This window comes from Labeo rohita, chromosome 12, assembly GCF_022985175.1.
Source record: "Labeo rohita strain BAU-BD-2019 chromosome 12, IGBB_LRoh.1.0, whole genome shotgun sequence".
In the NCBI taxonomy this organism is placed as follows: domain Eukaryota; kingdom Metazoa; phylum Chordata; class Actinopteri; order Cypriniformes; family Cyprinidae; genus Labeo; species Labeo rohita.
The window spans coordinates 28,597,144-28,612,719 of NC_066880.1; the positions used below are offsets into that span (position 1 = coordinate 28,597,144).

The window sequence follows — 15,576 nt, forward strand, 5'->3', positions numbered from 1 at the left end:
CTGAAACTGAAACAGCCATTAATCTTTATAATCACAGGATATTGCATTAGAGAAAGCACTGACAAGTTCAGTGCATAAACTACTTAATGATATATATACTGTAGTAATGTACTTAAGCACTTCAGCAAGTCCAAAAAACACTACAAACTTTAGTTCATAAGAATTTTTGTATAAACTTTTTAAGGTTTTTATTTTTCTGTTGTTTTAGAACTTTTATGAAAGATAAGCTGCAAAAGGAAGTCAGAAATATAGATAAAATTTACAATATTTACACACTTGCATGATGAGAGAATTTAAACAATAGGCGTTTTGTACAATTTTAGTTAATGCAAAATGAGGTACACTGGGATTGGCATATAATATGTTAAATCATATGCAGAATATTACTATTTTACTGATAAAAAAAAAAAAAAAAAAATCCCCAAAACTGTAAAACTTTTTTACATTAAAATCCCAAAAAGTGGCACCAAAGTTACAACCTACATTTTATGTATTTATTTTTATTTATTACTGAATTTTTCAAAAACTTCAGATTGAATTACTGATGCATTTGTTTTTGTATTATGACAATAAAAGAAAATATTTTTACAGTGTTTTAGGTTTGTAGAAACATGTTTGACAACAACAGAGCTATTATTATTATTATTATTATTATTATTTATTAAACTTTAAATTGAATTTCTATTGAAAATCTAGTGGAAAGCAAAGTAAATATTAAATTATTAGTTGTTTTTTATATTATTACAATGAACAGATGTTTGCAGTATGCTGGTTTGTGGAAACTTGTTTGACAAGAACAGATATATTATTTATTATTATTTATTACTTTTTAATCCACTTTAAATTACAGTTGCAGAAAATCAAGTTGCGAAGTAGAAATGAAATTATTAGTTGTTATTAGATTGTGACAGTAAAAAAGAAAGATTTTTACAGTGTTTACTGGTTTGTGGAAACATGTTTGTCAACTACAGAAATATTATGTATTATTATTTAATGCTAAACTTTTTCAACTTTTTATAATTAACTGCTGATGAAAAATCTAGTTGAAATTGAAGTAGAACTTAAATTAGTAGTTATTTTTGTATTATGACAGTGAAAAGAAATAATTTTGCAGTTTATACTGTTTTTTCAAACATGTTTTACAACAACAGAGATATTAATTATTATTGTTTATTTTTTACTGAATTTTTCAATCACTTCAAACTGAATTACTGATACTTTTGTTTTTGTATTATGACAATAAAAAGAAAGATTTTTAGTGTTTTAGGTTTTTAGAAACATGTTTGACAACAACATAGCTATTATTATTATTTATTCAACTTTAAATTGAATTTGCCAATGCCAAAATCTAGTGGAAAGCGAAGTAAATATTAAATTATTAGTTGTTTTTTATATTATTACAGTGAACATAAATATGTTTGCAGTATGCTGGTTTGTGGAAACTTGTTTGACAAGAACAGATATATTATTTATTATTATTTATTACTGTTTTATCCACTTTAAATTAAGATTGCAGAAAATCAAAAGGTAGAAATGAAATTATTAGTTGTTATTGGACTGTGACAGTAAAAAAAGGAATTTTTTACAGTGTTTACTGGGTTGTGGAAACATGTTCATCAGCTACAGAAATATTATGTATTATTATTTATTACTAAACTTTTTCAACCACTTTTAATTTAGTTGCTGATGAAAAATGTAGTTGAAATCGAAGTAGAAATGAAATTAGTAGCTGTTATTGGATTGTGACAATAAAAAATATGTTTGTTTTTTGAAAACATGTTCGACAACTATATGAATATGAATATGAATATTTTTGACTTTTTCGAGCACTTTAAATTGAATTGCTGATGAAAATCTAGTTGAAATCAAAGTAGAAATTAGATTTTTTTATAATGTGACAATGAAAAAATATTTTTTACAGTCTATGCTGGTTTGTTGAAACCTGTTTGAGAACTAGAGATATTATTTATTACTAATAAATTCATACTAATATTATTGATTTATTATATATCTTGCATAATTATTATTAATAATAACAATAATAGTAATGCATTCTTATTCTAATTATTCTTATTTATTTAAATTGAATTAGTGTTGAATGCAGTGCAGTTTCTGACAGTTTTTGTTCTCTGCAGTCTCTAGTGATCACGAACGAGGCCAAGCGCTCGTCGACGGTGGGTGAGGTGGTGAACCTGATGTCTGTAGACGCCCAGCGTTTCATGGATCTCACCACCTTCCTGAACATGCTGTGGTCGGCACCGCTGCAGATCATCCTGGCGCTTTTCTTCCTCTGGCAGGTACAGTGCCACACATTTCAATACATTTACATACTTTCTCTGGCTTCTGTTGTTCAAAGGACAATCGTATTCCTACAGAATGTTTCTTTTTGTAAGTGTGTGTCAGGTTTTGTTTTGAAACAGATGCTGAATGCAAATCTAATAAGGCGGTGTAATCAGTTATATTTATGAGTGAAATAAATAGGCTTCATACATTTGAAATTGGAGAATTTTTACATTAAAGACGATATAAAGATGTAATATAAAAAGTAATGCAACACAGTAAAGAACGATTTGTGCCTGAAACCACTGAAATTTAAGACATTTAGTTCAAAATGGTCAATTTTCCTGTTCAGACAGTTGTTGGTCAGGGTTAACCAAAACCAAAACCAAAAACCTAAAATCATTAAAAAATCATTTGAAATAAACAAAAAGGGTTAATTGCATGTAATTATGCATAATTAATTGTTATTATAATAGTAAGAACATATAAAATGTGTAACAAGGACACCTTAAAATAAAGTGTTACTAAAAATTGAATTGCATTAAAATTTAATTGAAATAAAATGCTCAAACGGCAACATGATTTCGTTTAACTTGAAGTACTAGAATAACTAAAACTACAGAAAATTCATAAATAAATTGATTGTTAATATATTAATTAATTATTCTTAATACAGTTTAGTAAATTTAATAAAAACATAGAGATATAAATACATAATACAATTGACAAAAACAAAACAAAATTACTATAGTTTTAGCTAAAATTAAAGTGCACACAAAATAATACAAAATGTAATCTATCATTAAAAAAACCTAATCTAAAACCATAAAAACATTTTTCGTTACTTAAAATAAATATTAATTGAATATTAAATAAAATACTAAAACGTATTTTATTTCATTTATTTTACTGAAGTACTAAAACAACTAAAACAAAAGAAAATAAATTAAATGTTCATTTTAATAATACAATTTCAAAATACAGTTTGATTGAATAATAAATTAATAAATCAAATTAATAAAACATAGAGACAAAAAAGAAACCAATAAAATTACTAAGTTGGGCTAAAATTAAAGTGAAAATAATATAATAAAAATTAAATTATCATTAACATAAAAAATTGATAATTCTTAATAAAATGTTATTTATTAATACATTAATAAAAAACTACAGGTAAGTACTGAAAAAACAAAAACGAAATAATAAAAAAACACAACAAAATTATTCAAACTTTAGCTAAAATGAAACTAAAAGGAAAGGAAAGGATAAAGATGAAATAAAATAAATAAAATAATAAAATAGATAAATAGATAAAAAATAATTGAAAAAAATAAAGATGAATAATAATAATATAAAATAATAATAAAAAAGAATCAAATTTATAATATATACAAATGTTATGATAGTTACTGTGTGTCAGGATAAGTGATGGCCAGTATAAAATCTGAGGACTGAAGAGATGTCAGCCTTAAATATGTGACAGAAGCACAGATGTGAAAGCTTCGTTCTAATGGTTTTCTGTCTTGTGTTCAGAATCTGGGTCCGTCCGTTCTGGCCGGTGTGGCCGTGATGGTTCTGCTGATCCCGTTCAACGCTTTCATCGCCATGAAGACCAGAACTTACCAGGTTTGACTCTCTTCTCTTCTCTAGCTTTCAGTTTTCATGCTCATCAATATTTGCGTCAGCTCTGAGGTTTTCACAGCTCAAGCTTATCAGTCTTTACAAGTAGATGAAGTTTCTATCAAGCAGTCGTTTCCTCTTAAAGAGACAGATCACACATTAAACTTGAAACACAAAACCACATGTGATTTCATTTCTGTCTGTACGCCACACCAGGTTTATTATAGCTAACTAAAACTGTATAACTTTTTGTTATATTGTTATATTGTTATATATTATTATTATTTTTTTTTTTTTTTAAAGAAATGTTAACTTAAAATAAAATAACATAACATAAAAAACGTAATAGATTAAAGGATGAAATCTAGATAAAAATGGTCAGATTTCCTATTCAGCTAATGGCATATTAATAAGCATATTTTTGGCAGTTTGTGTTGATATTATTATATTTCAATATTTGAATGCTAATATTATGGTTACTTTTGTAAGCTAAACGGTTATGGTTATGAATATTTTTGTTAACTAAAATCATCAAAAACATTTGTGTTACTTGAAATAAATAAAAAAAATTAATTAAAAAAAAAAATTAAATTAAAAAGCTAAACAGTTATGGTTATGATTATTATCGTTAACTAAAATCCACAAAAACATTTGTGTTACTTCAAATAAAATAAAATTAATTTACTAATAAATGTATAAATACTACTACTACTACTAATAATAATAATAAATTACTGATAATAATAAATAAAAACTTTATTTGATGTAGTTGCCAATGCATCATTTCTCATTTTTGTTTAATTTATTTAATCTAATTTTTTTCTGTTATTATTTTTTTATATATACTTAAATGATTGAAAGTAAAATTAAAATTTTTTATTAAATTATAAAAACAAAGGTAATAAAAATATTCCAGGTTAAATACAACTTTAGAGCTTAATCACATATGCTGTTGAAAATTATCAGAAAATTAAATTAATTTCAAGTAAATTCAAGTCAATTCAATAAATTAAATAATTAAATTAAATTAAATTAAATACAACTTTAGATCTACATTACATTCACATTGATTATGGCAGAAAATCAAATTAAATTAAATTAAAGATAAATTAAAGATAAATTTAAAAAATGAATTAAAATTAAAAAAATTAAATTAATTTCATTAAATTAAATTAAACAATATTCCAGGGTAAATACAACTTTAGAGCTAGTTTGCACATGCTGTTGATTATGGCAGAAAATAATTAAATTAAAAATTAAATTAAATTAAAAATATTCCAGGTTAAGTACAAATTTGGAGCTAATGCACACATGCTGTTGATTATGACAGAAAATGAAATTTTAAATTAAATTAAATTTAATTAAATTTAATTAAATATACATTTGTATAAGACCACCAAATATAATGTAGATTATAATAATATAATATAGATTATTTAATATTATTTTTTAAAATTAAATTATATGCAAGCCTTTCAATTTGATGTACTAAAACTAAAATTAATTAATACAATTTTACATGAAAATGTTTAAAAACCAAACACTTATAAAAATGACAGAAATGCACAACAAAATGACAAAATTATGCAAAAATTTGAAAAACATAAAATGGAAAGTATTGCATTAATATCTAATTCAAAATATAAATAAAAACTCTATTCAGGTGGAGCAGATGAAGCATAAGGACGACCGCATCAAGCTGATGAATGAGATTCTCAATGGCATAAAGGTGCTGAAGCTCTACGCCTGGGAAGTCTCCTTCAAGGAGAAGATCCTGCAGATCCGGCAGAAGGAGCTGAACGTGCTGCGCAAGACGGCGTATCTCAGCGCTCTCTCCACCATGGCCTGGACCAGCGCGCCCTTCCTGGTAACTTATCGCTTTCTGTGTGGTTTTATGTGTCTTGTGAAAATGCAAAAGCGCTTATCTTTGATATGCCTAACGATGCGGTAGATCCCTATCTAGGCGTCAAGTTGCCGGCTCACGTTTCAGAAGTGCATTAGCCGGCATGATTAATAGCTCAGAATGCACACCAAACACAGACCTTTGTTTCACTCTTTAGAGCTGACTGAAGTCTGAATGTGTGATGATTGTGTTGTGATGTTGTTCAGGTGGCTTTGACGACGTTTGCGGTGTTCGTGACCTCGCGTAAGGACAATATCTTGGATGCAGAGAAGGCCTTTGTGTCTTTGTCTCTGTTCAACATCCTGAGGTTCCCGTTGAACATGCTTCCACAGGTCATCAGCAGCATCGTACAAGTGAGCCTCCGATTCCTTAATATTACAGAAATATTACAGTCCATTCCAGTTTTAGAGCTACATCACGGACGTTATTGATTATGGTGTAAAATAAACTTACGTATACAGATATGAAAGTAAGGCAAGTTGACAAAATTCAACTAAACTGTATATATATATATATATATATATATATATTTACGTATTTTAAATAATAAAGTTTAAGTTTCTTATTCTATATATAGAGAGAGAGAGAGAGCGAGTATATAATATATAAAAACGTTAAAATTAAGTATTTAATAATATTTAAAATATTTAATATGTATTTAATAATGTAATTATATATAAATATATAATTTAAAATTGTAATATACATTAAATTATTTATTGTATAATTATTTTTTATTGTAAATTGATTAAATAATTCTAAATTAAATACAAATATGTATGAATTGATCACAAAATAAGTGATGTATATATATACATATATGTAGAAATTTAAGTTGGATTTAAATGTTTAATATACATGATTTATTTAATTATTATTTTACATTAAATAAATAATATAAATTAAATAAAAAATAAGTATAAATTGGTCAAAATATGTAACTAAATGAAATAAAATGTGTGTGTGAATATATAGATAGATTAAATTATTTGTTTAATAATTATTTATTTATTATTTTATATATTTTATAATTAAACAACTATAAATTAAATAAAACTATATATAATTCCATTTAAAAAAGTTAAACTTAAATATTTAATATACATTCAGTAACAGTAATAAAATATCTAAATATAATATATAAATATATTAAAATAATATATATAAATATATAGCATTTTTTACATTTAATTTATAATTATTTAATGTAAAACAATAATCATTTATATATATATATATATATATATTAAAGTTATTTGTTACTTATTTACTTATTAAATATAATAATATATAAATATGTATTTAAATTTGTAATATACATTAAACTATTTATTGCATAATTATTTATTATTTTACATTGATTAAATAATTAAAAATTAAATATGTGTAAATTGATCAAAAATGTGCAACTAGATGAAATAAAGTGATATATATATATATATGTGTGTGTGTGTGTGTCTATATATATGTATATATATATAATGAAATAAAAACATGTATAAATTGATCAAAAAAGTTATATAATTAAAAAAGTATATATAATTGTTTATTTATTTAATAATTTACTATGCATTCAATTATTTCTTTGTTAATTATTTACTTATTAAATAAAATTAAATCATTATAAATTAAATAAAATATTTGTAAATTGATCAGACAATCAGAAAATGATTATGATATCATACATTTTAGATTTCTTGACTCTTGCTCTGTCAGAGATGCTGACAAATAAGCAGAAAATATTTTTTTCTTTAGTTCGAAATGATTGGGCTCAGTTCAAATGCAATGTCATCATTTGTCTGTAATATTCATAAGTGACCTACTTCAGAAGGCGAGTCTGTTTGTCAGGTAATTGCGTAATATTCAGCACAGGATATTCCTGCAGTGAGATCAGCTTCATCGTGTTTTGTGCTCCTACAGTATAAGCAGTTCTGTCCCGCTTCACGTCTGATTGTTAATGTGTGTGATCATTCATCAGGCCAGCGTGTCTCTGAAGCGCATCCAGGATTTCCTGAGTCATGATGAACTCGATCCAGAGAACGTGGACAGAAGAAATAACGCTTCAGGTAACAGAGATGACATGCTGAAACAATCAAACACCACTGTTCCTGAGCGCCTCTCACGCTGAGTCATTGTGAAATCTGTGTTTTTTCCGACTGCTGTCTGCAAGTTTCCTTTCCTCAAACCTGACTCACGACTCCGTTTAGCTGACTCACGCTTTCTCTCTCTGCAGAATACGCCGTGAGTGTCATAAATGGGAAATTCTCATGGGCCAAACAAGACCAAGCCACTCTTGACAAGTAAGACTCCCATTCACAAAAACACCATAATGTGTACTGATGATCTCATTTATGTGCTCAGGAAAGGTTCACAACAGCAGATCTGAATCTGAATTATTCTAAATGAGAAAGATGCTCATTAGCATAATACACACCCATTATCTCCATATATGGGCTTCATGCATACAGGCCTTTACTGCATTTCAGCTGCATTTCCATGCTGAATCTGTTCTAGATTTATGCTGAACATCATTTATAGTACTCTGAAGTACATAAGACTTATTTTAGGATCACTTAGGTATTTAGTATCTATACAAGAAGCTTTTTAGCCTGACACCTTCATGTTTTTTTGAGATTTTCACATACGTGTGGTTTCTAAATTTGATCCTTTAGAAAAAAGTGCAAACTTATTGATGCGTCAACATTTCTGTGAAAGCATTTGCATGCATTTTTTCACACGATTATGTGCATGTGCACAGTTAGTGAGAGAGACGTTGTGCATCAGTTAAAGAATTAAAAAAAAAATCATTTTATATAGTGCCTTTAAAAGTTGTTTTCTCAAAGCACTTTACAACAATGGCGAAACACATAAAACAAGGCAGCACATGATAGGAGGAGAAAAATACTAAACTAAAATAAAATATGTGATAAAATAAGACAAAAATATAACAAAAATAAATAAAACAATATAAAAACAAAATAAATAAATTAAATTAAATATTAAATAAAAAACAATAAGATTAAAAAAACGGAAGAATAAAGCAAAATAAATTTAAAATATGAAAATAAAATAGAATAAAATAAATTAAAAATAGCCAAAAGGCAAGTTTTTTTTATATACTATTTATTCATTCATAATTCAGTGCTTTACATAAAATAAATTAAAATAATCATAAAAAATCACAACAGTAAAAACAAGAAATGTAAAAACTTTTAAAATGATTTTAAAAAAATCATCAAAGATAAAGTAAAAAAAGAAGATAAAATATAAAAACAACTCAACTCAGCAATATCAAAATGACTAAAAATATAAAATAATAAAATAAAACAAAAATAACAAAATAAGCATAATAAAATATTTATTTAAAAAATAAAATATAATAAATAAGTACAATAAAATTTAAGAAAATAATAAATAGAAGAGAAAATAAAAATAATAACATAATAAAGAACATCTCAACAATGACAAAATTAATAAAAAAGAAAATAAAATAGGGAATATGAAAATAACACAAAAATAACAAAATAACCATATAAAACAGTATAAAATAATTCTAAAAAACAGAATAAAATATTAAAATACAACAAAATGAAAAACATATCAATAAATAAAAGAAAATATAAGATAAAAAGAAAATAAAACAAAATAAAGTATATAATAAAAATGAAATAAAATATAAAATAAGAAAAATAGTCAAATAAGCTAAATAAAATAAAAATACAACAAAATTTATGAAATGTAAGATAAAAACAAAATAAAATATTAAATAAAAACAAAAAATATAAAAAATAAAAGAAAATATAAAATAGAATTAAAACAAATATGCCATAAAAATGAAATAAAATATAAAATAAGAAAATAAAAATGACAAAATCAGCTAAATAAATAATTAAAATAAATATTAAAATGGAAAATTAAACAAAATAAAAGAAGAAAAAATAAAAATACAACAAAATGTATAAAATATAAAATAAAAAACAAAATAAAATATGAAATAAAAACAAAACAAAAATATAAAATAAATAAAAGATAATATAAAATAAGAATAAAACATGCAATAAAAATGAAATAAAATAGAAAATGAGAAAAATAAACCATAACAAAATAATCAAAATAAAATAGAATAAATTAAATATAAAGAAATTAAATAAAATGAATATGAATATAAATAAATAAACCAGTAGTCAAGTAAAAGCTAATCCTTAAGTAAGATGTCTTAAGACAAGATTTAAAGGCATGATTCATTCCAGTGCTGAGTAACCTGTTTGGTGTGTTGCAGCATTAATGTGATGGTGCCGCAGGGCTCTCTTCTGGCAGTCGTGGGTCACGTGGGTTGTGGGAAGACGTCGCTGGTGTCAGCCCTGCTGGGTGAGATGGAGAAGCAGGAGGGTCAGATCTCCATACGGGTGTGTATTTGATCTCAAGATCAGTCTTTATGCAGGTCAATAAGAAGAAGGTTGCATTTGACGCTTGTCTCCTCCTGTAGGGATCCGTGGCTTACGTACCGCAGCAGGCCTGGATCCAGAACGCCACACTCAGAGACAACATCCTGTTCGGCAGACCCTACGTGGAGCAGAAGTACCGCAGCGTGCTGGAGGCCTGCGCTCTGACCCCTGACCTGGAAGTGCTTCCTGGAGGAGACCAGACTGAGATCGGAGAGAAGGTGCTGCATGAATTTTGAATAAGCTGGGCTGTCAGTTTAACACAGGCCTTTAACACAGGCCTCCAAACTCGGCCTTGGAGGTCCGCTGTCCTGAAGAGTTCAGCTCCAACCCCAATTAGACACTAGAAACTAGAAAGGCAAGTTAGAGCTAAACTCTGCAGGACACCGGCCATCCAGTTTGGGTTGTTCATCGAATACAATTATACTTAAATAAAATACATTTTATTTAATATTATTTAATAATAAAGTTTTAATCATGCCCTCTGACCTGTATATGAATTAATTAAAAAAAAAAATATATATATATATATATATATATTTTTTTTTTTTTGTTCAGTATTTTAATTCAGCAGTGTCGTATGGTAACTAGGGCTGTCAGTTTAACATGTTTATTAAATACAATTAATTACATATTTTATTTGTTTGTTTTATATATATATATATATATATATATATATATATACACGAACACGTTTTATTTATTTATTTATATATTCATAAAATTATATATATATGTGTATATATATATATATATATATATATATATATGAAATAAAATATAAAATAAGAAAAATAATAACAGAATATGCTAAATAAAATAGAATAATATAAATATAAAACAGAAACAGAAAAAATTAATAAATTAGATAAAAAAATACAAATACGAAAAAAATTATGAAATATAAGATAAAAACAAAATAACATATCACATAAAAACAAATAAATATAAAAAAAGATTAAATAAAATAAAATAAAAAAAAATATACAATAAAAAATTAATAAAATATAAATAACAAAATCAGCAAAATAAAATTGAATAAAATAAATATTAAAATAAAATGAAATAGAAAATTAAACAAAATAGAAATCACCAAATTTCCAATAATGCAGTTACCAAATACAAAGCATGTTTTGGACTTTTCTCAACAGATATTCAAATATGCAATTATTGCTTAATTTGATTAATTAATCAGCATATAATGTAATTATTCATATTACAATTTAACAGTTTAACCGCCTAATTTTCGCACAGCTTTTGTAGTAACGCTTGGTACTGTATGTTTGTGCAGGACATTAAATCTGATTCAAATTTTTATATATAATTTTTTAAATATATAAAATAAAGTTGTATGTTAAATGAATGTTCATATTAATTTAATACAATTAATTATCTAAAAAAAATGTTTATATTTTATGTAATATTCCATAGCATTTACTATTGTTAAATAAAAAACAAAGAAATGAACAGATATAATCATGCACCTGACCCATATATACACTACCGTTCAAAAGTTTGGGGTCAGTACATTTTTTTTTTTTTTAAGAAATTAATACTTTTATTCACCAAGGATGTATTAAGTTAATAATTAAAAGTTTATTAAAAGTTAATAATAAATAATTTACATTGTTATAAAATATTTATATTTTGAATAAACACTGTACTTTTTAAACTTGTTATTCATGAAAGAATCCTGAAAAAAAAAAAAAAAAAGGTTCCAAAAAATATTTGGCAGCACAACTGTTGATATTATCCAACATTGATCATTCTAATAATAAATCCGCATATTAGAATGATTTCTGAAGGATCATGTGACACTTAAGACTGGAGTAACAGCTGATAAAAATTCAGCTTTTCATCACAGGAATAAATTCTATTTTAAAGTATGTTAAAATAAAAAACATTATTTTATATTGTAAAAACATTTTGCAATATTACTGTTTTTTTTCTATATTTTTAATCAAATAAATGCAGCCTTGATGAGCATAAGAGACTTCTTTAAAGACTATTACAAGTCTTACTGACCCCAAACTTTTGAACGGTAGTGTATATATATATATATATATATATATATATAGTTTTGTAATAATTAGTTTTCTGAGCAATTCGAGTAATGCAGTTACCAAATATAAAGCATGTTTTTGGCCTTTGGGCTTTTCTAAGCAAATATTCACATACATGTGATTATTTGCAATTCATTTTGATTAATTAATAGTCATATCATGTAATGAATCATATTAAAACTAACTGTAATACAGCATTTGTAGTTATATTTAGTATCTTTGTTTGTGCAAATGACATGAAATGGCATTTTATGTAATGTAATATTATGTAATAGTGCATTCGCCAGATTTGAATCATGTGTGACTTTTGGACATTTTGGAAATTATTATAGTATTTTTTGTTAGCAATTAAAATGATGCAATTAAGCTTTGGGCTTTTCTCAGCAAATATTCATGTAAATGTGATGTGAGGAGCAGCATGTGATGTAAACAATGGTGTGTGTGCAGGGCATCAATCTGTCGGGCGGTCAGCGGCAGAGAGTGAGTTTGGCCCGAGCGCTGTACAGTGAAGCAGACGTGTATCTGCTGGACGATCCTCTGTCCGCCGTCGACGCTCACGTCGCCAAACACATCTTTGACAACGTCATCGGGCCTGAAGGAGTCCTCAAGGGAAAGGTATTTGCCTGACTAATTCAGAGCCTGTTCAGTGAGACAAACAGTGTTTAGGAACGGAAGAAACCACAGAGTTTCCTTGAGATGAACACTGATCCATTGACCCGTGTATGTGATCCGCTCTCAGCTGTCAGACTGTGATGTGATTTAGCAGATGAGGGTAAAGCGATGTGTCGTTGGTCTTCCAGACGCGGATACTGGTGACCCACGGGATCAGCTTCCTGCCGCAGGTGGATAACATCCTGGTGATGGTGGACGGACGCGTGTCAGAAATGGGCTCCTACCAGGATCTGCTCAAGCAGAATGGAGCGTTTGCAGAGTTCCTCAGAAACTACTCTCTTGAGGATATCATTGAAGACGAAGAAGTTGACGGTACATTGGCGAATTATCCGTTATTTATTTATTATACATATTATAAAATGTCTTTATTTATTAAATATTTATTATATATTTAATATATATCAATTATATGTAATACATATTAAATATTTAATATTAATACATAAAATATTTATTATTTATATATTATAATTTTTTTATTTTAATATTTTTATTTTTTTACTTTTTTAAATTTTTATATTATAATTGTATTTATTTATTTATTTGTAATACATATAAAATATTTAATATTAATATATTAAATAGTATTTTTTGTTTATAATACAGTACTTTTTGCTAGAGATGGGGTACTCCGATTCGTACTCGGACTCGAGTCCGGTCTCGAGTACAATTTTTAGCCGACTCGGACTTGTCACGGACTCGGATGTATTTTTACTCGGACTTGACTCGGACTCAAGCCTTTCGGACTCGGAAAATATCCCGAGTCCAGAGACAGTTGACGGAAATGTCACTGAATCGATGCATTATCACAAAAGTCTTGTCCAGTAGACTACTTGAAAGCTGACGGGTTTATGTGCGCACTAGAGATGCGCGGAGGAGCTCAAACGTCACCCGAATCCGCAGCTTCAAATAAATGATCCGCCCGCCACCCACCCGCACCTGTATTTTTCTCTGATTTAGATAACCGCACCCGATCGTCGTTTACGATTATTCTAATTCTTAGTTTTGCATGATGATATGATGAATGGATGGTTCATTTTTAACAGCAGATTGATTCAGCTGATCTGCACATCGCTGCACATGTATATAAACTTAATCACTCGTGCTTTTAAGCCAAAGCCACGCTAAAAAGAATAACGTTAACTGACATCTGGACGTGACTCTCCGCAGTCTCTGATGAAATCGATTGGGTGTTTGAACGTCTACTGGATCCTTAGACAAAAGATTACAGGGGTTCACCAAGTTTAAGAAATTTCAGATCATAAAAATCAAATTCTTTTCATTTTAATGTATTGTTTTCGTTATAATGTACTGATTCAAATTAGTAATCAATAATAATTGTTAATTTTCCTACTCGGCAAATCTGGTGCTGGCGTGGACGGAGCGGGCGCGGGCGCATCATCAAACATATTTCAAAGGAAGCCGGCGCCACATTCCCTACCGTCTTTACTATGTGTTTTGAGCGAATATTTGCATTTATTCACATACGACTGAATTAGAAATGGTGGCCTGTCATGATTTTGGCTAATGCAGGACACTACTGAATGATGCGTATTAGAGGGAATTTAGAAGTGGGTAATATGGAACAAAAATAATGCCAAAAGTATTTGAAATAAAAAACTTGTTGAATTACACAACTGGGAAAAAAATGCATTGCAATTAACAGTGCTTACATTTTAATGCGTTGTATTTTCAGGGGTTGCATTTTTGTGCGCTGCATTTTAACATGGTTGTATATTTAAGTAGTGAATATTTCAATCGGAAACATTTCACCAACTTTTTCATTGTTAAAAATTCAATAATTAATATTCACCTCACAAAGTCCATTTCCAAAATATTCAGTTTGTTTAATAATTCCAACAATAACATTCGTCAGACAATTTTCGGTTAATTTTATTTCACTTTACAAATTCGTTTCCGAAAATTCAGTGGTTCAAATTCGACAGCTCTTAGCAGCGCACATCCGGGAACTGCAGGAAAAGCAGTAGAGTACCGGTAGAAGATCACCATCTGCTGTTAGACGTCCTCACCAGCAGGTGGTGCTAGCGGCTGTAAACGGCTTCATCAACAGGCCTGTGCAAAGCGATATGTGGCCAAGATGGACTAAGCGGTGAGTATTAAATACCAATTAAGACATAAAACCGAACTTTACTTCTTCAATTGCCTATAGTAATATGTCATTTCTTTTTACCTCGTGTAAACATGATCTTCTTTCACTGTAACGTTAAAGGTGATATAACGCAATAAATGTAACACATCACATCCAGTTTTCCTGTAGTTGGCAGTTATGTTACGTTTTAGAGAAACCAACGTAATTCGCAGAGAACGACTTGTCTTTGCTATTGACTTTTATTTGCAACAAAAATGTGCACTACAAAAATGTTTTGTTGTGTTTCCAGTCCAAATACTGTAGCATAAGATTCTTAAATCGAGAAGTTTTTAGTAGACAAGCAACAAGTAGTCTATTGTTTTGTTTTCTGGGAAAAAAAAAATAAATAAAAAAAAATAAAATATATATATATATATATATATATATATATACAAGTCGTTCTCTGCGAATGATGAGCAGATGGTGATCTTCTACCGGTACTCTACT

The 15,576-nt window shown here is 27.6% G+C and overlaps 1 protein-coding gene across 6 annotated transcripts in view; it reads left to right on the forward strand.

Annotated features, from left to right (window-relative positions):
* Positions 1-15,576, forward strand: part of abcc3 (ATP-binding cassette, sub-family C (CFTR/MRP), member 3) — a 90,352-nt gene that overhangs the window by 48,815 nt on the left and 25,961 nt on the right. For all 6 annotated transcript variants that reach the window (XM_051123803.1, XM_051123805.1, XM_051123806.1 and 3 more), the window contains exons 10-19: positions 2,136-2,297; positions 3,814-3,906; positions 5,564-5,767; positions 6,010-6,156; positions 7,782-7,869; positions 8,037-8,103; positions 10,083-10,209; positions 10,290-10,466; positions 12,756-12,923; positions 13,109-13,292. In XM_051123803.1, the coding sequence (XP_050979760.1) occupies positions 2,136-2,297; positions 3,814-3,906; positions 5,564-5,767; positions 6,010-6,156; positions 7,782-7,869; positions 8,037-8,103; positions 10,083-10,209; positions 10,290-10,466; positions 12,756-12,923; positions 13,109-13,292 (1,417 nt within the window). The remainder of the gene's footprint in view (positions 1-2,135; positions 2,298-3,813; positions 3,907-5,563; positions 5,768-6,009; positions 6,157-7,781; positions 7,870-8,036; positions 8,104-10,082; positions 10,210-10,289; positions 10,467-12,755; positions 12,924-13,108; positions 13,293-15,576) is intronic.